The 23,960-nt window shown below is 39.6% G+C and overlaps 1 protein-coding gene across 1 annotated transcript in view; it reads right to left on the reverse strand.

Annotated features, from left to right (window-relative positions):
• Positions 1–23,960, reverse strand: part of dab1a (DAB adaptor protein 1a) — a 360,206-nt gene that overhangs the window by 555 nt on the left and 335,691 nt on the right. Inside the window, exons 21-25 of the mRNA XM_060829579.1 lie at positions 19,749–19,989; positions 13,910–14,038; positions 12,851–13,014; positions 1,230–1,383; positions 541–609 (exon numbers count right to left, since the gene is read on the reverse strand). Of these exons, the coding sequence (XP_060685562.1) occupies positions 541–609; positions 1,230–1,383; positions 12,851–13,014; positions 13,910–14,038; positions 19,749–19,989 (757 nt within the window). The remainder of the gene's footprint in view (positions 1–540; positions 610–1,229; positions 1,384–12,850; positions 13,015–13,909; positions 14,039–19,748; positions 19,990–23,960) is intronic.

Raw genomic sequence — 23,960 nt, forward strand, 5'->3', positions numbered from 1 at the left:
CCTGCCTAGAGCTTCAAGGCTGTAGGTGACTGCTCTGAATTATTGGCAAGGCCACAGAGAAGACCATGTCTGCAGTCAATATCACAATCATTTCAGCAGGTTTATTGGGCGTTGGGGGAATTAAAGCTGATGTTGGAAGAGAAACTTAAGTGTCAGTAATTGACAACTCAAGGAAGGAGGTGGAAGGTCTTAAACACAACACCTTCCCACATTCAGGCAAGGCAGGCATTTTTCTGTCTGGCACGTTTTTTGCATGAAGTGGGAAGACTTTGGGTATAAGTCTTGACAAAAACCCACCTAATTTTCAAGACCTTCAGCCTCCTTATTCCTCATCTTGAGCTCAGGAGATTCTATTTATTGTAAAATAATTGAAACTGGGATAAATTAAACAAAGGAAAATGAATATGATCTATGGCAACAAAGTGCATCAAGCAACTGCCACAAGACTATGCTGCATTGGTCTAGCATTGCAAAATGTTATCTATCATTGCTGAAAATACAATTATTATTTCTCTCATTAACACAACTAATGATGCTTACCCTTCCTGGCTGTATTTTCACAGGCAGTTCCATGAGCACCAGCAGGACATATGCATGAACACTGGGTGCCTGCAATGATTAAATCATTTCATTACTGATGTTAGACAATACATTTTCATTTTGTAGTCTTTACTACAATTAACTGGTATCAAGCTGTATTACACAGATGCTTGCAAGGAATAAGGCAACATGATTTGCATCCAATTGTGTTAATTATCATCAAGTATCTTAATTTGCTGTTCTCTTGGAAAATGGAAGGAATTGTTGAATTAATCCACAAAACATGAATAGAAATGCAGGAGAATCGTATTATCACTTATAGAATCTAATAAATGTTGACTCAGTCAGTTGTTGCAAAGCAATGGCTCACATTATAATATCTACTTTTAAGGAAATATGGTGAGATTTGCATTTTGATTTTAAAAAAGAGCTTTCACTATAATTAATGATGACTAATTATCAAGAAAAGAGCAAAGATTTCTGAGAATGTGGTATTACTCTTTGAATATTGCATTTCATCAGAAGTGATGTTATCCCCTCCCAGTGATTTAATCTAAAAAAGTTCACTATTTGTCGCTGTAATAAAGGATTTTGTAATTATTTCTTTACATTGAAAGGAATTAAACAAAAATTATTATTGTGTAAGAATTATGCCTTCTAGTGTCCACCAGTCACTGATTGTACTATACCTTTAAGAACAGCAACACCATTGTTTTGACATGGAGCACATCGACAGAAACTGGATTCCATCAGATACTCCTCGAGGGCTCGCCTCATGTTGGCTTTGATCCTACTGGCACTCTGAAATGTATCTGAAGTGATTAGCTCATAAAGAGGTACTGGCTGCAAAATAAAGAAAAAAACGAGGGAAATTATTAATAAAATTGCATTTCCTACCATGTACAAAAATATGGTAAAGATGACAGAGCTAGGGGAAGTCACAGAGTGGTGAAACATAGCTTGCAACTAGTATTTCCATTTAATAGAAATTCTGATCTTAGTGGGTGATTAGGATGTGCCACACAAGTGAGAGTGAGAGAAGAATAGAGGAGGAAATTTCCTACACTGAACTATTTATTCGGGCTGAAATTTACATTTTTTAGGCTGTCTTTTTTTTGTCAAGTTCTACAAGGCCTAATGGGTTTCTTTGCTGCATTTCACTAAATAACTCTCTTTAACTACCTACCCCATCCTTATGGTGTCCCTCTGGTCCAATTCTAGCACCATTCTACCATTTGTTGTACCTAGAAAAACTTGCCATTGCCACGATATCCCAGAATAGACTAATGTCCTTGGTGCCAGCACCACCTTTAAGAGGTTACTGTGCATCTATATGAGTACTGTTAGTGCTGAGCTGCCATGGCATATTCCTTGGACATGGACATCATAACAGAAGTTTATCTCCCATGACTTGACCGAGGACTGTTGATAACCATGAGAAACTTCTCGGTTTTATATCTGCACTAAATAGCACAGTAATACAGCAGTGCTGTGAGCTTGGTGTCTCTGGCTGAGGGCCTAGGCACTGAAAGGCAAGGCAGAGATGATATGAGCATCCTGAAAGGCTCAGATTGAACTGTGCACTAAGATCGTCAAGAGCCCCAAGATGCAGCCTGGTTCAATCATGACACTGAGAGTACACTGTCCTTGCTACAGCATTACATCGATGGTTGCCATTATGCCTCAAGGTGCAGCAATGAAGTGTAGAAGCACCCTGTAAGTGGATCAGGGATGTGTTATGTGGGCTCTTTGATGCTGGCACATGTCTAAAGCCAATGTCTATGGATGTGGTCTGTGTTTGGCCCGTCCCCATGGAGCAAGACCCTGACATGTTGGTTGTTGATGTCCAACACAAAGGTCCTTTTGAGCAAACACTGAACTGAAGTCTGACTTGTGTGGTTCTGTTCGCTGAGCTGGGAATTTGTGTTGCAAACATTTCATCCCCTGTCTAGGTGACATCCTCAGTGCTTGAGAGCCTCCTGTGAAGCGCTTCTGTGATGTTTCCTCCGGCATGTATAGTGGTTTGTCTCTGCCACTTCCGGTTGTCAGTTCCAGCTGTCCGCTGCAGTGGCCGGTATATTGGGTCCAGGTCGATGTGTTTGTTGATAGAATCTGTGGATGAGTGCCATGCCTCTAGGAATTCCCTGGCTGTTCTCTGTTTGGCTTGCCTTATAATAGTAGTGTTGTCCCAGTTGAACTCATGTTGCTTGTCATCTGAGTGTGTGGCTACTGAGGAAAGCTGGTTGCATTGTTTCATGGCTAGTTGGTGTTCATGGATGCGGATCATTAGCTGTCTTCCTGTTTGTCCTATGTAGTGTGTTGTGCAGTCCTTGCATGGGATTTTGTACACTATGTTGGTCTTGCTCATGCTGGGTATCGGGTCCTTCGTTCTGGTGAATTGTCTGAGAGTGGCTGTTGGTTTGTGTGCTGTTATGAGTCCTAGTGGTCGCAGTAGTCTGGCTGTCAGTTCGGAAATGCTCCTGATGTATGGTAGTGTGGCTAGTCCTTTGGGTTGCGGCATGTTCTCATTCCATTGTCATTCCCTTAGGCATCTGTTGATAAAATTGCGTGGGTATCCATTTTTGGCGAATACATTGTATAGGTGTTCTTCTTCCTCTTTTTGCAGTTCTGGTGTGCTGCAGTGTGTTGTGGCCCTTTTGAATAGTGTCTTGATGCAACTTCTTTTGTGTGTGTTGGGGTGGTTGCTTTCATAGTTCAGGACTTGGTCTGTGTATGTGGCTTTCCTGTATACCTTTGTGTTGAATTCTCCGTTCGGTGTTCTCTGTACCATCACATCTAGGAATGGGAGTTGGTTGTCCTTTTCTTCCTCTCTCGTGAATCGGATTCCTGTGATGATCAGGTGTGTGTGCTCTATTTCTGTGTTTTTAATGAGTACAAAGGTGTCATCCACATATCTGACCCAGAGTTTGGGTTGAATTTGTGGTAAGACTGTTTCTTCTAACCTTTGCATTACTGCTTCTGTGATGAGTCCAGAGGTGGGTGAGCCCATGGGTAGCTCGATTGGAATTTTAAAGGCACTGGTAAATCACAAATTGTCTGATTCTGATGTTACTTTGTCTGATTTTTGCATAACAAAAAGACATGTAATTTTTGTATTATTGAGCTAATAGCTAAAATTTATGGGGAAAGAGCAAAGTAGGGACTAATTGAATTGTTTTTCAAAGGGCTTTTCAACAGTAAATGTGTGTGTTTGATGACAACCCTTTTTTTTCTGCAGTGCACAGGAGGATGAGAGTAGAGAGGACAGGGACAGGATTTCAGGGTCACAGGAATGTGCTGGCAGACAGCAAACTGGTTTGAAGTGTGTCTACTTCAACACCAGAAGTATCCGAAATAAGGTAGGTGAGCTTGCAGCATAGCTACCTGGGATTTCGATGTTGTGGCCATTTTGGAGACATGGATAGAGCAGGGTGAAGAATGGATGTTGTAGGTTCCAGTGTTTGGATCTTTCATTAAGAACAGGCAAGGTGGTAAAAGAGGGGGAGGTGTGGCCTTGGTAGTCAAGGATAGTATAATGGTGGCTGAAAGAACTTTTGACAAGGACCCATCTACTGAGGTAGTGTGGGCTGAGGTTAGAAACAGAAGAGGAAAGGTCACACTGTTTGGAGCTTTTTCTAGGCCTCCGCAGAGTTCCAGGGAGATGGAAGAGAGGATTGGCAAAATTATTCTGGGCAGGAGTGAAAGGAACAGGGTGGTCATTGTGGGGGACTTTAACTTCCCCAACATTGACTGGAAATGCTATAACTCTAGTACGTCGGATGGATCAGCTTTTGTCCAATGTGTACAGGAGGGTTTCCTGGCACAGTATGTCGAAGGGCCGACAAGTGGGGAGGGAATTGGATCTGGTACTTGGTAATGAACCAGACCAGGTGTTTGATTTAGTTGTAGGTGAGCACTTTGGAGAGACTGACCATAATTCAGTTATGTTTAGTTTAATGATGGAAAGGGATAGATACATGCCACAGGTCAAGAGTTATCGATGGGGCAAGAGAAATTATACAGCAATTATGCAAGAATTAGGATGCGTAGAATGGGGTAGCAAAATGCAGGGGATGCAGACAATGGAAATGGGGGTGGCTGGTTTAAGGAACAGATATTGCATGTCCTTGATAGGTATGTCCTTGTCAGGCAGTGAGGAAGTCATAAGGTAAGGAAACTGTGGTTTACTACAGAAATTGCATCTCATGTTAAGCAGAAGAAGGAGGCTTATGGGTTGATGAGGCAAGATGGTACAGATGAGGCGATGGAGAGTTACAGATCAACTAGGAAGGATTTAAAGAGAGAGTTAAGAAGAGCAAAGAGAGGACATGAGCAGTCTTTAGCAAATAGAATAAAGGAGAATCCTAAAGCTTTCTATAGGTATGTGAGGAATAAAAGGATGACTAGGGCAGGAATAGGGCCAGTAAAAGACAAAAGTGGGAAGTTGAGTGTGGCCCCTGTGGAGATTGGAGAGGTGCTAAATGAGCACTTCTCATTAGTTTTCACTCAAGAAAAGGAGAATATTGTAGAAGAGAAGAATGAGGTACAGGATATTAGACTAGAAAGGATCAAAGTTAGTTGCGAACAGGTGCTATCAATTCGACAAGGAGTGAAAGTAGACAAGTTCTCTGGGCCAGATGGGATTTATCTGAGGTTTCTCTGGGTAGCTAGGGAGGAGATAGCAGAGCCTTTGGCTTTGATATTTGAGTCGTCATTATTACAGGGTTAGTACCAAAGGACTGGTAGATTGCAAATGTTGTGCCTTTTATCAAGAAGGACAGTAGAGCTGACCATGTAATTATAGACCAACTTTCTGTTGTAGGAAAGTTTTGGAAAGGATTATAAGAGATGAGATTTATAATCATCTAGCAAGCAACAATTTGATTGGAGATAGGCAGCAAGGTTTCGTCAAAGGCAGGTCATGTCTCACAAACCTCATTGAGTTTTTGAGAAGGTGACCAAGTATGTAGATGAGGGTAGAGCAGTTGACGTGGTATACATGGACTTCAGTGAAGCCTTCGATGAAGTTCCACATGGTAGGCTGTTGGAGAAAATGCAGAGGCATGGAATTGAGGGTGAGTTAGCAGTTTGAATTAGAAACTGGCTTTCTGAAAGAAGGCAGCAAGTGGTGGTTGATGGAAAATATTTAGCCTGGAGTCTGGTTACTAGTGGTGTGCCACAAGGATCTGTTTTGGGACAACTATTGTTTGTCATTTTTATAAATGACTTAGACACAGGCATTAGGTGGATGGATTAGTAAATTTGCAGATGACACTAAAATAGGTGGAGTAGTGGGTAGTTTGGAAGAATGTTACAGGATGCAGGGGGACTTGGATAAACTGCAGAATTGGTCTGAGAGGTGGCAAATGGAGTTCAATGCAGCGAAATGTGAGGTGTTGCACTTTGGGAAGAATAATAGGGAAGCAGAGTACTGGGTCAATCGAAAGATTCTTGGTAGTGTGGGTGTGCAGAGGGATCTTGCAGTCCATGTATATAAGTCCCAGGTTGATAGTGCTGTTAAGAAGGCATACAGTGTGCTAGGTTTCATTAGGATTGAGTTCCGGAGCCGGAATATCATGCTGCAACTATACAAAATGCTAGTGTGGCCACACTTGGAATATTATGTACAGTTCTGGTCACCATATTTCTGGAAGGATGTGGAAGCATTGGAAAAGGTGCAGAGGAGATTTACCAGGATGTTGTCTGTTCTGGAGGGAGGGTCTTAGGAGGAAAGGCTGAGAGACTTGGGTCTGTTCTCATTGGAAAGAAGAAGGCTAAAGGGGATTTGATAGAGACATACAAGATAATCAGAGGATTAGATCGGGTAGACAGTGCAAGTCTTTTTCCTAGAATGATGACATCAGCTTATACGAGGGGGCATAACTATAAATTGCGGGGTGAGAGATTTAAGACAGATGTCAGAGGAGGTTCTTTACGCAGAGAGTGGTAAAGGCATGGAATGCCCTACCTGCCAATGAAGTCAACTCAGCCACATTATTTAAACAATCCTTGGATAAGCATATGGATGATGATGGGATAGTGTGGGGGGAAGAGTTGAGATTAGTTCACAGGTCAGCGCAACATCGAGGGCTGAAGGGACTGTTCTATGCTGTATTGTTCTATGTTCTACCTTCCGAAGGTGACCTGAGGTTCAGAATTAATACCATTTTTCCTAAGGCAATGTTGTGCAAGAGAAGTGCTTGATGGCAGCATAATTCTCGAGGCAGGAAAAGAAATCTAACATCAAAATGGGATCTTGATCAGATGGGCCAATTGGCTGAGAATGACAGATTGAGATTAATTTAAATAAATGTGAGGTGCTACAGTGTGGAAAGGCAAATTAGGGCAGGACTTCTACACTTAATTGTAAGGTTCTGGGAAGTGTTGCTGAACAAAGAGACCTTAGAGTGCATATTCACAGTTCCATGAAAATGGAATTGCAGGTAGATAGAATAGTGAAGGATAGCATTTGGTACACATTCCTTTATTGGTCAGAGCATTGAGTATAGGAGTTGGAAAGTCATGTTGCAGCTGTACAGAACATTGGTTAGATCATTTCTGGAATATTGTGTGCAATTCTGGTCTCCCTCCTGTAGGATGTTGTGAAGATTGAAAGCATTCAGAAAAAATTTACAAGGATGTTGCCAGGGTTGGAGGATTTGCGCTACAGGGAGAAGCTGAACAGACTGAGACTGTTTTGCCTGGAGCATCGAAGACTGAGAGGTGACCTCATAGAGGTTAATAAAATCATGAGGGGCGTGGATAGGCTAAATATACAAGGTATTTTCCCTGGGGTGGGGGAGTCCAGAACTAGAGGGCATCGGTTTAAGATGAGAAGGGAAAGATTTAAAAGGGACCTAAGGAGCAAATATTTCACACAGAGGGTGGTATGTGTATGGAATGAGCTGTGAGACGAAATTGTGGAGGCTGGTACAATTATAATATTTAAAAGGCACAAGGATGGGTACATGAATAGGAAGGGTTTAGAAGGATATGGGTGAAGTGCTGATAAATGGAACTAGATTAACTTAGGATAGCTGGTTGGCATGGACGAGTTGGACCAAAGGGTTTGTTTTCGTGCCATACATCTCTGTGACTGTACGACTCTAATTGATTGAATGACATAGTATTCCAACTCTCTCGATCATGGGTGGAGAAAAGCTGCGCGATATGAGATTGAATACAGTTGGCTTTTGGCAACTTCCCATGGAACGTTGCCTCAAGAGGGTCAAGTAATTGTACCTACAGAATTGAAATATGTGCTAAAATGATCGAACCTATGAAAGCTCCCGATGTACAATCATACTTAGTGGATATCTCAACTACATTGCCAGAAGTTGCACAACTTGTAACACATCATACCAATGGCACATGTTAAACCTTGAGATAAACTTACAGTATTTCATGAAATATGAAGTGCCAAGAATGTCCACAGTCTGTGACAAGAAGATTAAGAAGCACTGAGAGAAAAATGTTTCATTTCCAACTAAGTTTTGAATGATGAGACAAAATTCTCACTTGTGTGTGGCAAGAGGTTGACTTGCATGGATTATCATTCATTGACAGCTTCACTGTTACATAATCTCACGTCACTAATATGCAGTCTGATTGTAAGTGTTTCAGTCAAATTATAGTGATTTTGGTCTGGACAGGCCTGCAGTCATGAACGAGAGTCAAGACATATTGTTCTCATTGGAAGCACAAATCTGTAGACAGTTACAAGTTATCAGCCAATTCTGAGGGATATTGGGACTGAGGGGCTCTGGTAACCTTATGGGCAACAACCAAATATTGGGGGCTTGGGTCTGAAAAAAGTAAAGTTTGGACGGAAACAAGAGTTTTTTCCTGTGGTTTTTCAATAAAGGTTTTTCTGTACTTTGGGTGCAAGCTACATTAAATTTTGGATGGATTTAAATCAGGCAAATCAATCAATACACTGTATCATTTAGACCAAACTTAGAAGCTTTTTATTAGGGCATCAAGAGGTATATATTAATAAACAAATTTATGGTTGAGCCAACACTCATGTCAGTGTGATTTTTGTGCTTTGTCAAATCCTAAAGTCTAAGAACCATTGTAAGGCGGAACAGGAATGGTTGACATAAGCTGGTGAACCATTACAGGACTTTGAGGTTAAGAATAAAATGCTGAACTGTGTCAATGGGCAAGAAACCCTCAAAGAAGGATCAAATATCCTCATATGTGTATGGCAAGGTCAAACGTTTCTGAGTGGTGTTGCTGGAAATGATGCAGTCTTGACAGTCTGCAGTAGAGGATTGCAGAGTGGACAAGCGTAGTCAAAATAAGAAATCAAAGGAAAAGGCAATTTGGTTACTGTGTGTGCATGGGTGAATTCAAATTCTGAAGGAAAAACATAAAAGGTGCAGGAGGACAACAGGAATTGGAGGACAGGGCAGCAGCTGGTGGGAGGTTCTGAGTATTGAAAGACAGATGAGGGAAATGCAGGAAAGAACTGTCATTAATGTAATAGAGTCCCTGCAACATGACGGCATTGAAAATAAAAGGGAAAGCAAAACTGAATGCAAGCTAAATGCCACAAAACTTGGAGAGGACAGAAAGGGCCAATGGGCAACTGAAGAACGTTAAGATGGTTTCTAAGGTAACACAAGCGCATGAAGTGACTGACTACAGACCCTAGGATGAAGTCTGAAAGCTAACTCTAGCATTAACTAGTGACAGATATGGCTTGTCTCATGACAGCCAGAGAATTTGAAACAGACTAAGGTGAGGAGGAAAAGGGTTCTGATGATGATGGAATATGGGCATCACTGGCTTGACCAGTATTCATTGCCCAAACCCAATTGCACACTGGATAGTTAAGAGTCAGCCACATTGCTGTAGGCCTTGAGTCACATGCAGGCCAGAGCAGGTAAGGATGATGTATTTCCTTCCCTAAAGGACATTAATGAACTAGATGGGTTTTACAACAATTGTCAATGGTTACATGGTAGGCAAGATATTTATTCCAGATTTTAAATGAGTTCACATGTCACCATCTGCTAGGGAGGGATTCAATGCCAAGTCCTCAGGACATTAGCTTCAGGTCTAGGTTACTAGTCACATGACATCACCCCTAATGCCACAATCCTGGCCCCCTCCTATAAATCTAGTGGTGGATTTGTAAATACTGTAAGTATCAACCATCTCCTGGGGAACCAGCATCACCAAGTTTGATGTGCCACTTGTGACCATAACTGTTGAACTCACTCCCATCGTGCAGTGATTGAGCAATGTTTCACTATCCTCACATGAACTCTCAGCTACAAGAAATGCCAGCCAGTGTACCAAAGTTGAAGCATTGACGGCATGCCTCTGTTTATATTGATACAGGTGGAATTAACAATTGCGCTGTGAATAAGATATAGAAACTGATCTTGTTGTCCCTAGACATGAAATTGTATCAGAGATCATCAGCAGCCACAAAGACAGGAGGGCCTACTGCAAGTATTTCGATGGATGAAATGCTAATGTCTTTAGTGCACGATCATGAAAGCCTAGTCGTGCAAGTTGAGCAAAATGGGAAGCTAGCGGGTGAGCAAACAGATGCTATTGCAGGTAGGTTATGTTTCAGCATATCAGAAAGCTCCTGGGGGAAATTTGGCCTGAGTCAGCTGGTTCCTAAGGAATCATTGGCTGAGGAACCTCCAGTTAACAGTTTGCCACAGATCAGAGGATAGATGGCAACTTTGACCCCAAGGATGTGACAAACACAGAAGCAGGTGCTCCAATGTAACTGATTCTAGCTTAAATATCTGAGTGGAGGGAAGAGAATATATAGTAGGAGAAAGTGCCTGTTTTGACATATAATTGTTAGAGGAAGTTAGATTGGAAGATTCACATTGTGGGTTCTAAAATTCTAAAATGTGAACAATAAACAACAATCTTTCGGCTATATTTTCCATTTGTGTGGTTGGAGTATTCTAGCAGAGTATTTGCTGGATTTTGTGTCTCTGTGCTGCATTGTTCAGAATCTAACACTGAGTGAATGTTGGAAGTGTCAGAAACCAGTTATGTTGAGCTCTTGTGCCCAGAGAGAGAGAGAGAGAGAGACTCTCTCTGTGTGTGTGTGTGTGTGTGTGTGTGTGTGTGTGTGTGTGTGTGTGTGTGTGTGTGTGTGTGTGTGTGTGTGTGTGTGTGTGTGTGTGTGTGTGTGTGTGTGAGAGAGAGAGAGTGAGAGCTAGATAGCGAGACTATCTTTGTCATTTTGATGTCTGTGAGTTTTGCAAGCCAATGTCTGTATCTCTTAAAAAGTGATTTCACCTCTAATACTTTGTTTTTTACATGGTTTTAAAACAATTGGTCATTTAATGTGTTTCAGTAGCTGCTTTATTTTCCAATTAGATGCTGTAATTGAGAAAGAAAGTGGGATAACATTGCTAAACCTTTCACCATAGAAATATCATTGTTCTTGCATCATTGTTGTGTTAAAAAGGTGGCAGCTCACCACCACCTTCTCAAGGGCAGCTAGCATTGCCAATAAATTCTGGCTAGCCAGTGATGCCCACATCCAATAGATGTTTAAAAACACAAAATGGATTATTTAGTAAATGTTGTTCAATCGCAGTATCATATCTAATGTTGCACATGTTGCCAGTTTTAAAAGCAGTGGCTGGTTGGGTGCAGTCAGTTCCTTGCTTGTAGTGAATAGCTGGAGGATTCTTTCACATTTGCAAAGATCGTAAACTACTTGCATATTGATAGCAGCATCATGTCCCTGTGTTCATTTGACATTGCAAGCCTCTTCACCACTCAGAAAAGTAGACATCTGCACTGTAGGTTAATACCATGGCAATCCAGATCAACCAGTACCGTTGAGTCAGTATTCACTCAGCAACTCACTCAGTTGAATCAGTTTCAATGACACCATGTGGGCCCAAATAAATTATATTACCATGGTATTCTAATGAGGCTGAGCTCTCGTAAATAGTTTTGTTGGGTTATATGAGAAAGTGCCATTCAATGGAGTGACACATAAACTCCTCCCTTCACATTTTCTGATAAATACATGTTATAGCTGCTATATTTATAACCACAGTTACATATAAGAATTTCCTTATGTCTGAAAGGGCTCCATCCTGCGCTCAAATTCATTTTTAACTCCAGTCCAACACTGACACCTCCATATCTTTGAAATGGAACAGTCAAATGAGCTTCCCTGCCTTGATGACCTAGTTGAAAAACTGGCCATAGGGTTCTGTACTACAAACCTATTTTCATTGATTAATAAATGTAGTGGGATTCCTATTGTACAATGTCCTGTATGATTCACATTATAGGCAACTTCTCAACTAGCATCCATGCCATTCATTCATTGTGCACATTTGATGCTGAAATGAGGCACATCAACACCTGTGGGATAATGGCTATCCTCAGATCATTTCTGTGTCTATTGTGCAAAGGTAGAAACAGGCCTAAGACTTCCTTGGATTGGAAGGATTAAGCATCCCAAACTTTGAAGAACAGGTGAAGGTAATTTTCATGGTGCAACGACACAATATTGAAACCAGTGGTGTTCACCACTAACAAGATGTTTCTGTCAAACTAAAGATACATTCTGCTTAGAACATAAATGAGTAATGTGGTATATGAGTTTTGGTGACAATGAGATGCAAAGTAGATGGGCCATATGTCCCAAAGATTGGCATATCATACCAAACAGCTTATCACTTTAGCTGCTCACAACAAGCAAGGCATTGACCACATCTAATCAGTCAATGCTTGCAAACGTTACAATACAATGTTCAACATTGGTTGTGATTCCATGCTTAAATGACATTTGTTAAATCATTCTGAGTATGCAAATTCGACAGACAACAAATATAGAATTGGTAGTTGTGTTGCAGTTTTGTACACTTGTGCACGCACGGGAAAAAACTAAAAAAGAGACTTGCACTTTGCAGAAAGAAAGAACTTGCATACACACAGGCATCTGTTTTAATTCATTAAAATAGGTGACAGACATTTTTGATTCATTTTTCAGCACAATGCCTTGACTAATCAGAATCAAATTGCCTGTTTAAAATTTAAACATAACTTGGCAGTTGACTGTCAGTCATCATTAACTGTTGCATTCTTGATGGCAATGCTTCTACCAATCATTACTCTCCTCTCTTACAGCATAAACATTGTTTTGCCTTCCTCTATCTTGACATTTTTTGCAATTGTCATGATGAGTGCAGATGAAAACCGTTGACAAAATGTATATTTTTTCAGCTGTACTCAAGTCCTATAGTGTCAAACAACTATGTATAAAAGTTCTTTCAGTAATTCTAATAGATGAAAATATTACCTTAAATTTAATGATTTCTGGATTATACTCAACAGCATCTCCCCATTCCTGCATCAGCTCTACAGTTGGAAGCTGTTTGTGAGCAAGAGCAGTCACATGCTCACTTGCTCCACCTCTCACGAATACTATGAAATCTTCGGTGTATTTTGATCTGGAAATACCCTCTGGAGCAATGGATATACAATTAGAATTAATAATGAAGAAAAAAATTAATTGAAGCTTCCTATTCTGCCCTCTATTCCACCAATTTTCACACCACTTCTCTAAAAATAAGTATTCACATTTGTGGAACACTTCTTTGTCTCACACTCAAGCAGCCATTTTGCTTGAGTGTGAATACTCAGAATGTAGCTAAGGGGTTTGTGCGAGAATGAAGGGGTCTTTTTCATAGGACACTACTATTAGTCTAGCATAGGAAGAAACTATGCTGATGGAAGGAGCTTCTCCTGAACTGGGATAGGACCATTATCTTAACTGAACGGTTAAACAGGAAAGTGGAAAAGACACTAAATTAACAGGAATCTGTAAGAAATGTAGCAAATAACAAAAAAAAACTACTGATGCTGAAAATCTGAAACAAAAACAGAAATTACTGGAGAATCTCAGCTAGTCTGGCAGCATCTATGGAGAGAAACTAAAATTAATATTTTGAATCCAATGATCATCTTCAGAAGTGTTCTTCAGGATCAAATCTGACTCCAAATTGCATTGGTCATGAAGCAGTGTACACGTTGTAGATTGATAAACAGCCTGCCAATTCTTTTAACACGTTCCCACTTTTCTCAACTGAGAAACAAGGCTTATGAGGAAAACAAACAAGCATACATCTATTAAATCTTTTGTATTACTTAATAGCTTCCCTGGTTGTGATCAACTACGTCAGAAATTGAACTTGGGACTTTCCTGATCTGCATGATCCAGTACCAGTTTGTAGTGTGAATTTTCACAGTGAGCTACTAAAATTTCCCACTTGTTTGATAATTATTAATGAGTTAAAATAAAATATATAGTGGACAAATGCCACATTAACTTTGTGAAAACCTATTATGTTAGAAGTACCTCCTTTAATGTCCAGAAGCCCACTGCAAGCTCCAGCATTGACGTCAACAGCAACATAGACTCCTTTAATGTTTGCCCCTACATTAAATCCTGCCTTTGCACAGTCTTTAGCATCATCCAATGTGTAACCTAAAGATTAAAAGAAGATAAGTGCTGTCAGTCAGTATTTGAATAATTTATAATTGAGTTCATGGCCTGAATATTGTAGTAAGTAATGACGCAACAGTACTCAGTATTGACCTCAAAAATAGCTGATCTCTGTGGCATGGATTTTGCCTTTTCCAACATTAGTTATGCTGCTGCAAGCTGAATTTCTAGCAGCCAAACTGATGCCATCAGGAGACTAAAATCCAATCACAACAAGGACAGCAAACCAGGAAGAAGTGAGCACATTTATCACACATGTTTTATAATGTTACAGAAAATGAAAACATTAAACATAAAAGAAAATTTTGCCATTTAAAAGTTTTATAATTTTTATTACAGAATGCCATCTCACAATGTAAAATTAATTTTTCAGTGCCAGAGAAGTTGGTTGTTACTTTATTTGCTGTTAAGTAGCTACAAGACATAACTTTTTGAAGTGTTTATGTAGCTCAGCTAACAGCACAACAAGTGAAAATTTGCATCAATGCAAATGATTTCAAAAGATTTCCAGCTGTGAGCATTTCAAAGACAGCACTTCATAGAGGAACATGAAATCACTGACATCAGCGTCTGGATTTATATGTTTAATTTTGCATATGAAAATGTCAGAACTTGTTAGTATCCTAACAGTAATAAGAATTAATACTGACAATTCACTGTCATTATGACTACAAACTTCTTCCATATAATTTACAAGACTTTTGGAACATTATAAGGGCAATATAGTAAGTATGTTACAATTATAAATATAATCATTCTGTCTCCATTCATGTCAATCAATCACTAAGTCATTAGATGAATTCTCTCTATTTGATCCTCAGAGATTTTGATGGAAGTCCACCTTTAATCAAAATGACATTCCTTTCAAATCACTATAGATAATGTATGAACTCTTCCAGTGAAGCTTCTAGTTCCATTAACATCTTTACACATCAGAAAAATAAATGTATACGTAATGAATGGCTTTCATATGTGCACAGTAATTTATGGATATATGCATTCCTTCGAAGTTGAATCTTTATTCAATCTTTGGCCATTTTTCTCTTGGTTGTCTTTGAGCATAACAGCTCTAAAATTAGGTCATTGAGTTTCTTGAGCACATTCCATTACTCAACTAGATGACAGTTAACCTCACCTACACATTCTGCACTTTGGCAGAAAGAATAGAGGAGCTGAACATTATTTAAATGGAAAAAGACTGCAGAAAGCTACAGATGGAGGGATTTGGGAGTCTTAAACATCACAATCACAAAAAGCTAGCATCAAAGTTCATTGAGTAATAGTGAAGGCAAATGGAGTATTGGCCTTTATTTCAAAGGGAATGGAATATAAAAGTAAGGAAGTTCTGCTAAAACTACACAAGGCATTAGTCTGATCATAGCTAGAATACTGTGAACAGTTTTGAGACCCTTACCTAAGGAAAGAATTACTGGCATTGGAGGCAGTCCACAGAAGGCTCACCAGGTTGAAACCAGACATGGAGGGACTGTTTTATGAGGAGAGATTGAGTACATTTGGCCTATATTCATTGAAATATAGGAAAATGAGAGTCAACTTTATTGAGTTACACAAGATTCTTAGAGGACTGGACAAGGTACATGAGGACAGTTTGTCTCTGGAAGTGGGAAGGTTGAGGATCAAAGGGCATACTCTCAGAATAAGAGGTTATACATTTAAGATAGTGATTAGGAAATATTTCTTCCCTCTGAGGTTTGTGAATCTGTGGAATTATTTACCAAAAAAGGCTGGTGAGGCTGGGTCATTAACTATATTCAAAGCTGACATGGACAGATTCTTAATCAGTGAGAGAATGAAGGGTTATGGGAGTAAAGCAGAAAAGTGAAATTGAACAATAGACAGTGTCTATAAGGACTTCAGCAAACTTTGATAAAATTCTGCATGGTTGACTGGTTAGTTAGGTTAGATCACATGGATCTGGGGGAGCTAGCCAATTGGATACAAAATTGGCATGAAGGTAGGAGACAGAGGGTGGTGGAAGAGGGTTGTTTTTCAGATTGGAGGACTGTGAACAGTGGTGTGTCCCAAAAAATCAGTGCTGGGACTACTGCTTTTCATCATTTATATAAATGACTTGGATGTGAATAAAGGAGGCATGGTCAGTAAGTTTGCAGATGACAACAAAATTGGAGGTGTAGTGGACAGCAAAGAAGATTACCTCAAAGTTCAAGGGAACTTTGATCAGGCCAATGGGCCAAGGAGTGACAGATGGATTTTAATTAAGATAAATGTGAGGTGTTTCATTTTGGTAAGGCAAACCAGGGCAGACTTATACACTTAATGGTAGAGCTCTGGTGCATAGTTCCTTGAAAGTGAGTCGCGGGTAGACAGTATAGTGAAGAAGGTATTTGGTATGTTTGCTTTCATTGGTCAGAACATTGGCTATAGGAGTTGGGATGTCATGTTGTGGCTGTACAGGACATTGGTGAGATCATGTTTAGAAAACAATGTACAATTCTGGTTGCCTCCAATAGGAAAGAGTTGAAAAGTATGGCACTAGAAGAGCACAGCAGGTCAGGCTGCATCCAAGGAGAGGGAGAATTGGTGTTTCAGGCATAAGCCCTTTCTATAGGAAAGATGTTGTTAAACTTCAGAGGGTGCAGAAAATATTTTCAAGGATGCTGGCAGGACTGGATAGTTTGAGTTAAAGGGAGACACTGAATAGTTTGGGGCTTTTTTTACCTGCAGTATCGGAGGCTGAGTGGTGACCTTATAGAGGTTTATAAAATCATGAGGGGCATGGATCGAGTGAATAGCCAAGGTCTGTTCCCCAGGATAGGGCAATCCAAAACTAGAGGGCATAAGTTTAAGTTGAGAAGGGAAAGAATTTAAAAGGTTCCTGAGGGGTAACTTCCATACGCAGAGGGTGGTGCATATATGGAATGAGCTGCCTGAGGAAGTGGTGGAGGTGGTTACAATTACCACACTTAAAGGCATCTAAATGCGTACATGAATAATAAGGGTTTAGAGGGACATGGCCATATACTGGCAAATGGGATTAGGTCAAATTGGAATGTCTGGTCAGCATGGAGGAATTGGTCTGAAAGGTCTATTTCTTTTTGATTCTATGACTCCATCAAACATGATGATCTCATTGAACAACAGAACAGACTCAATGGGCTAAATGGTGAATTTCTGCTCTTATATCTTATAGTCTTATACTCATCTTCTTTGCATGTTTCTGTTACCATTTATTCATAATAATCTAGCAATCTTGATTTTTAAAATTTAAGTTGACTGATAATGCTGATTGTGAGCACAGAAAGTACTAGATTTCCACTGTGGAAGAAAATTGTTCAGGTTTCTATTTTAAATGTCCTAGCTGCAATTTTAAGATCAATTTCGCTCCTTATGGAATCTCCAACTCATTTCGTGATATTTACCAGATTTCAACATTGGTGATTTCCTACATCTGTTGGCTTTAGATTTTCAATCCCATATTCCAGTCGAAAAACAATCAACAAAGGGCCTATTGAAATTGAACACTGCACCTCTCCCTCCATCCATTATCCCCAGTAAATACAGACTCTGAAGCTAGGTTCTTCTTTACTGTCACTCATTGGACTTAGGCTGAGTAATTTCATCCACGTTTTTTCATTTCAATCAAGCAATCACAAAAATATAATAAGTTCCAGTGTACATTGCAAATGAACATTTCTGTGTGAAATGTACAATCCAAATGTTATTCTTATCTATGATCTTTTCAATCCAACCACAGGAAAATAGGTTGGAGGGAAACAGACAATCTTATTAGTTCCAAAGCTGTTGTGTAATTACTTTTGGATCTTGAAGTCACACTTGTTTGGTTTGAATAAGAGTCCCATGCATTCATTGCAGGACTCCATAGATACATATATAAAGATCAGAACTCTTCTTTAACTAAACTATATCATTCAGCCCTCTTAAGCTGCAAAGGAATGCATTTTATCATCTTCCAGCAGCAATTCTCCAACAGTGAAGAAGCAAGCTCCTCTGGTACATTAGTGAAAATATGTTTCTATCTTCATTTTAATATAGTTGGGCACAATTCGAAGAGCTCAAAAAGAAAATCTAAACATGGAAATATCTATTGACGTGGCAAAAATAAAAAAACATAAAAATTCACTGCTGTCCTGACATCCATTGAAATTTATTTTCTTATGGATTCTGGAACACATAATTTTGTATATGTTGTTGTCAAAAGTTTATTGAAAATAAAGGAATGTATTAATAATGAATAATGGAATCCAAGATGCTGATTTCATGTTTATTCAGGGCATTAAGTCTAAATCATTCCTGATATTTCCCAACATTCGGACTCATGTTTTAATTTTGGAAAACATTAATTTGATAATTGAAAATGAGTGATTAACCTGCGCATTTCCAAATGATAATCCTCTTCTTTAGAAGAATTTTCAATGATTTGTCCTCTATCAAAGATATTCTTGATGATTACTTGGAGATGCCAGTGTTGGACTGGGGTGGACAACGTTAAAAATCACACAACACCAGGTTATAGTCCAACAGATTTATTTGGAAGCACTAGCTTTCAGAGCTGCTCCTTCATTAAGTGGTTGTGGAGTACAAGATCATAAGATGCAGAATTTATAGCAAAACCTATATTCACACACACACACACATCTACAATTGTGGGGTGAATTTGTGCTTGCAGAATTATATTGTAATTTACTCAAAAACTGCATGAATCCATGTAAGATTCTGTAAATCTTTTTTTTAGATTAGAGTCTGTCTGAACATTGTGGCACAGAGTTTCACACAGGACACCTCACACCTTTAATGCATTATCTGGGCCGACATGACACCAATTGTTAAAGTTCACTTGAGAATGTAACTTTGAACAAATTCTGCAGATTACATATGGAAGAACTGAAACCAATATGTTTATTCTAGAAGATGAGAGACTTAACAAACAATCCAGGCCTTTTTCAATAAATAATTTCAGTTACATCACACTGTAAACTTTTGCTATAAATATGATCTTATACTCCACAGCCAGCTGATGAAGGAGCTGCACTCCAAAAGCTAGTGCTGCCAAATAAACCTGTTGGACTATAACCTGGTGTTGTGCGATTTTTAACTTTGATCATTACTGGTTGCCAAAATCTTACCAAAGAATAACAAGGAAGATCATGAGAAAATCCAATGCAGGTCTTTACAATTTCTTTCAGCATAGCAATGGAGGAGCCTAAGGAACCGAGGTAACTGTAGTTACTTTCTTCACCAACTCAATTCTCATGGGGACGATGCATCATGTCAAGATAACCAAGTACGAGGAATCAAAGAGGATGCTTTCAAGAAATGGGACTTTTATTAAAGAGCTGGAGTGTCAGAAACAAAATGACAGCACATATTCCTGAAATATGATTTTAGGCTCACACGTTTTCCTTGGTCTTCCCTATGAATTACCGAATAACAGGAAATAGCCCCTTACAGCAGAACACTACCCTTATCAATAAGACAAATGTCTAGTTATTTTCTAATGAACATGTTCAGGTATGTTTTGATACAACTCTGGAGCAAATGAAATTAACCTAGGCTTTCTGGCTCAAAGGTTGGGACACTACTACTGCACCACAATAGCACTAAGGTAAGTGCCTTTACACTTAACAATGCCTTAGTCTCCAAAATGAAAAACTGTAGTTCAATACTTCAGTGCATTTAAAAAAAAACATACCGTCTCTCTGCATTTGCTCTTTGTTAACTGCCCAAATATATTCATATGTTCCGCCAAGTATACCCTCACTCATGTAATGGGTTCCATAGTCCTTAAAGACATCCCTGTATTCTCCATAACTGTACACTGTTGGCAGCTGCTTAATTCTTTGGAAAAAGTCATAGTGGAGCATGAGTCCCCTGGGTTTGAACTTAAACCGAGCCACTTGGAGTGAGAATTGTGAATGAAACATCTTCTTTTTCTGAAAATCAGAATAAACAATGATTGGAGAAGATGACTAGTGAATTTTTCAAATTGTGTCCACACCTGTGCACACTTGTGTATATGCAATAAATGTTTTATTATCCAGCACCTATGGGACCAGGAGAGAGTTGGTTAATTAAATATTCTGCATAATGAAGTGATCCACATAATCAATGTAAAAACAGACACTAAGTAATTGAAACATATTGCAGGGGATATAAACATCATTGTTATTTACAGCATACATCACTTCAATAATATTGCAACTTTGCCTTAAGTAAAACTTACCAGCAGAGAGCTTTCTCACTCATACTCTCAACTGACTACTTGGATATCACAGTTGATCGCAGCACTTGAGGAGAAATTGATTTGAAACTGAATCAACCATTGATATTTTGTGTGGGCCATTTGATTGAACAGTAAGTATATTTACATTGTGATATATAAACTTAAAAACTATAACAATTGGACAGTATAATACAGTAAACTTGGCAGTATTTGATGTAGAAAGTGAGGACTGTAGATGCTGGAGATCAGAGCTGAAAATGTGTTGCTGGAAAAGCGCAGTAGGTCAGGCAGCTTCCAAGGAACAGGAGATTCGACGTTTTAGGCATAAGCCTGAAAGAAGAAGGGCTTATGCCCGAAACGTCGACTCTCCTGTTCCTTGGTTGCTGCCTGACCTGCTGCGCTTTTCCAGCAACACATTTTCAGCAGTATTTGATGTGAATAAATTTTGCTGGTTTATCAAAGTGCCGATTCATAAGGTGCCAGTTAAAACAAAGATTGTTGTGTTGATATAAAATCCAGTCCCTGCTGCATCAGTTGACACATGAACAATGCTGCCTGACAGTTAATATCATGGTAATGTTATGATAATTTGTCTTTCAGAGGTATACATTGTCCCAGTTGTTTTTTGTGAAAGAAGTTTGAGAGAGAGGTGCCAAACAGTGTACTAAGAGCTATTAGAATGAACAGTTTATGAGGTCTTGGATGTTTTTTAAAAGTAGGAACAATAGAAGCAGCCAGAATGGGTGGATCAAGCTCTCACAGAAACAGGATTTTTATTTTCAATTTTCAGTAGCAGTTGCTGGGTCTTGAAGTTGGGTGGGAGCTTCAGTATATCTCACCCTGCTACTCTCTCTCTCAGAGTTTTCTCTTGTTGTTTATCCCCCTGGGACGGAGAAAAGCCTGTAAGATAATCTATTTTTCTGAAATTATCTTTTGCCAGAGGTGTGTTTATGGCATGTTACTAGATTGGAACAGTTACTGTATAGTAGTAAAATAATTTATTAGTCTGTTAAGTTTTCCAATAGAGTTAACTTGTTCCAATTTCTTCTTTAATTTGTTGTACTTTATCAATTGTGTATAAATAAAAGTGTTTTGTTTCAAATCTGACAGATTGGCCAATTGAATTGCATCCGGAATATAATGCCTGGCACTTGCTTTTAAAATCAGAAAAAGTTCAAGGCTAGCAAAGAGGGTTACCTCAGATTACAACAGGATCTGGATCAGATTGGCCAATGGGCTGAGAAGTGGCAGATGGAGTTTAACTCAGATAAATGTGAGGTGCTGCATTTTAGGAAAGCAAATCTTAGCAGTATTTATACACTTAATGGTAAGGTCCTAGGGAGTGTTGCTGAACAAAGAGACTATGGAGTGCAGGTTCATAGCTCCTTGAAAGTAGAGTTGCAGGTAGATAGAATAGTGAAGAAGGCATTTGGAATGCTTTCTTTTATTGGTCAGAGTATTGAGTACAGGAGTTGGGAGGTCATGTTGCGGCTGTACAGGACATTGGTTAGGCCACTGTTGGAAAATTGTGTGTAATTTTGGTCCCCCTCCTATCAGAAAGATGTTGTGAAACTTGAAAGGGTTCAGAATAGATTTACAAGGATGTTGCCATGGTTGGAGGATCTGAGCTACAGGGAGAGGCTGAACAGATTGAGGATGTTTTGCCTGGAGCATCGGAGGCTGAGGGGTGACCTTATAAAGGTTTACAAAATTATGAGTGGCATGGATATGGTAAGTAGACAAAGTCTTTTCTCTGGGGTCGGGGAGTCCAGAACTAGAGGGAATAGGTTTAGGGTGAGAGGGGAAAGATATAAAAGAGACCTAATGAGCTCCAGAGGATGTGGTGGAGGCTGGTACAATTGCAACATTTAAGAGGCATTTGGATGGGTATACGAATAGGAAGGGTTTGGAGGGATATGGGCCGGGTGCTGGCAGGTGGAACTAGATTGGGTTGGGATATCTGGTCAGCATGGACGGGTTGGACTGAAGGTTTCCATGCTGTATATCTCTATGACTCTATGACTCTGTGACCTCACATTTATCTAGATTAAAGTCCATCTGCCACTTCTCAGCCCATTGGCCCATCTGATCAAGATCCTGTTGAAATCTAAGGTGACCTTCTTCGCTATCCACTACACCTCCAATTTTGGTGTCATTTGCAAACTTATTAACTATACCTCTTATGCCCACATCCAAATCATGTATATAAATGATGAAAAGTAGAGGAACCAGCACCGATCCTTGTGGCACTCTACTCGTCACAGGCCACCAGTCTGAAAAACAACCCTCCACACCACCCTCTGTCTTCTATCTTTGAGCCAGTTCTATATCCAAATAGTGACTTCTCCTTGTATTCCATGAGATCTAACCTTGCTCACCATCTCCCATGGGGAACCCTGTCAAATGCATTACTGAAGTCCATATAGATCACATCTACCGCTCTGCCCTCATCAATCCTCTTTGTTACTTCTTCAAAAAATTCAATCAAGTTTGTGAGACATGATTTTCCATGCACAAAGCCATGTAGACTATCCCTAATCAGTCCCTGCCTTTCCAAATACATGTACATCCTGTCCCTCAGGATTCCCTCCAATAACTTGCCCACCACCGACGTCAGGCTCATTGGTCTATAGTTCCCTGGCTTGTCCTTACCACCCTTCTTAAACAGTGGCACTACGTTTGCCAACCTCTAGTCTTCCGGCACATCACCTGTGACTCTCGATGATACAAATATCTCAGTAAGAGGCCCAGCAATCACTTGACTCTCTTCCCACAGAGTTCTAGGGTACACCTGATCAGGGGTTTTATCCACTTTTATGCATTTAAAGACATCCAGCACTTTGTCCTCTGTAATATAGACATTTTTCAAGATGTCACCATCTATTTCCCTCATTCTATATCTTCCATGTCCTCTTCCACAGTAAATAATGATGCAAAATAATATCTGCTCCATCTCCTGCAGCTCAACACGAATGCCGCCTTGCTGATCTTTGAGGGGCTTTATTCTCTCCCTAGTTACCCTTTTGTCCTTAATGTATTTGTAAAAGCCCTTTGGATTCTCCTTAACTCTATTTGCCAAAGCTATCTCATGTCCCCCTTTTGCCCTCCTACTGCCTTTATACTCTTCTAAGGATTCACTCGATCTCTCCTGTCTACAGCTGACCTATGCTTCCTTCTTTTTCTTAACTAAACCCTCAATTTCTTTAGTCATCAGCATTCCCTACACCTACCAGCCTTTTCTTTCACCCTAACAAGAATATACTGTCTCTGGATTCTCATTATCTCATTTCTGAAGACTTCCCATTTTCCAGCCATCCCTTTACCTGCGAACATCTGCCTCCAATCAGTTTTTGAAAGTTCTTGCCTAATACCATCAAAATTGGTCTTCCTCCAATTTAGAACTTCAACTTTTAGATCTGGTCTGTCCTTTTCCATCACTATTTTTAAACTAACAGAATTCTGGTCGCTGGTCCCAAAGTGCTCTCCCACTGACACCTCAGTCACCTGCCCTGCCTTATTTTCCAAGTATAGGTCAAGTTTTGCACCTTCTCTAGTAGGTACATTCACATATTGAATCAGAAAATTGTCTTGTACACACTTAACACATTCTTCTCCATCTAAACCCTTAACACTATGGCAGTCCCAGTCAATGTTTGGAAAGTTAAGATCCTCTACCATAAC

Source organism: Hemiscyllium ocellatum, chromosome 9, assembly GCF_020745735.1.
Source record: "Hemiscyllium ocellatum isolate sHemOce1 chromosome 9, sHemOce1.pat.X.cur, whole genome shotgun sequence".
NCBI classification, from domain to species: Eukaryota; Metazoa; Chordata; class Chondrichthyes; order Orectolobiformes; family Hemiscylliidae; genus Hemiscyllium; species Hemiscyllium ocellatum.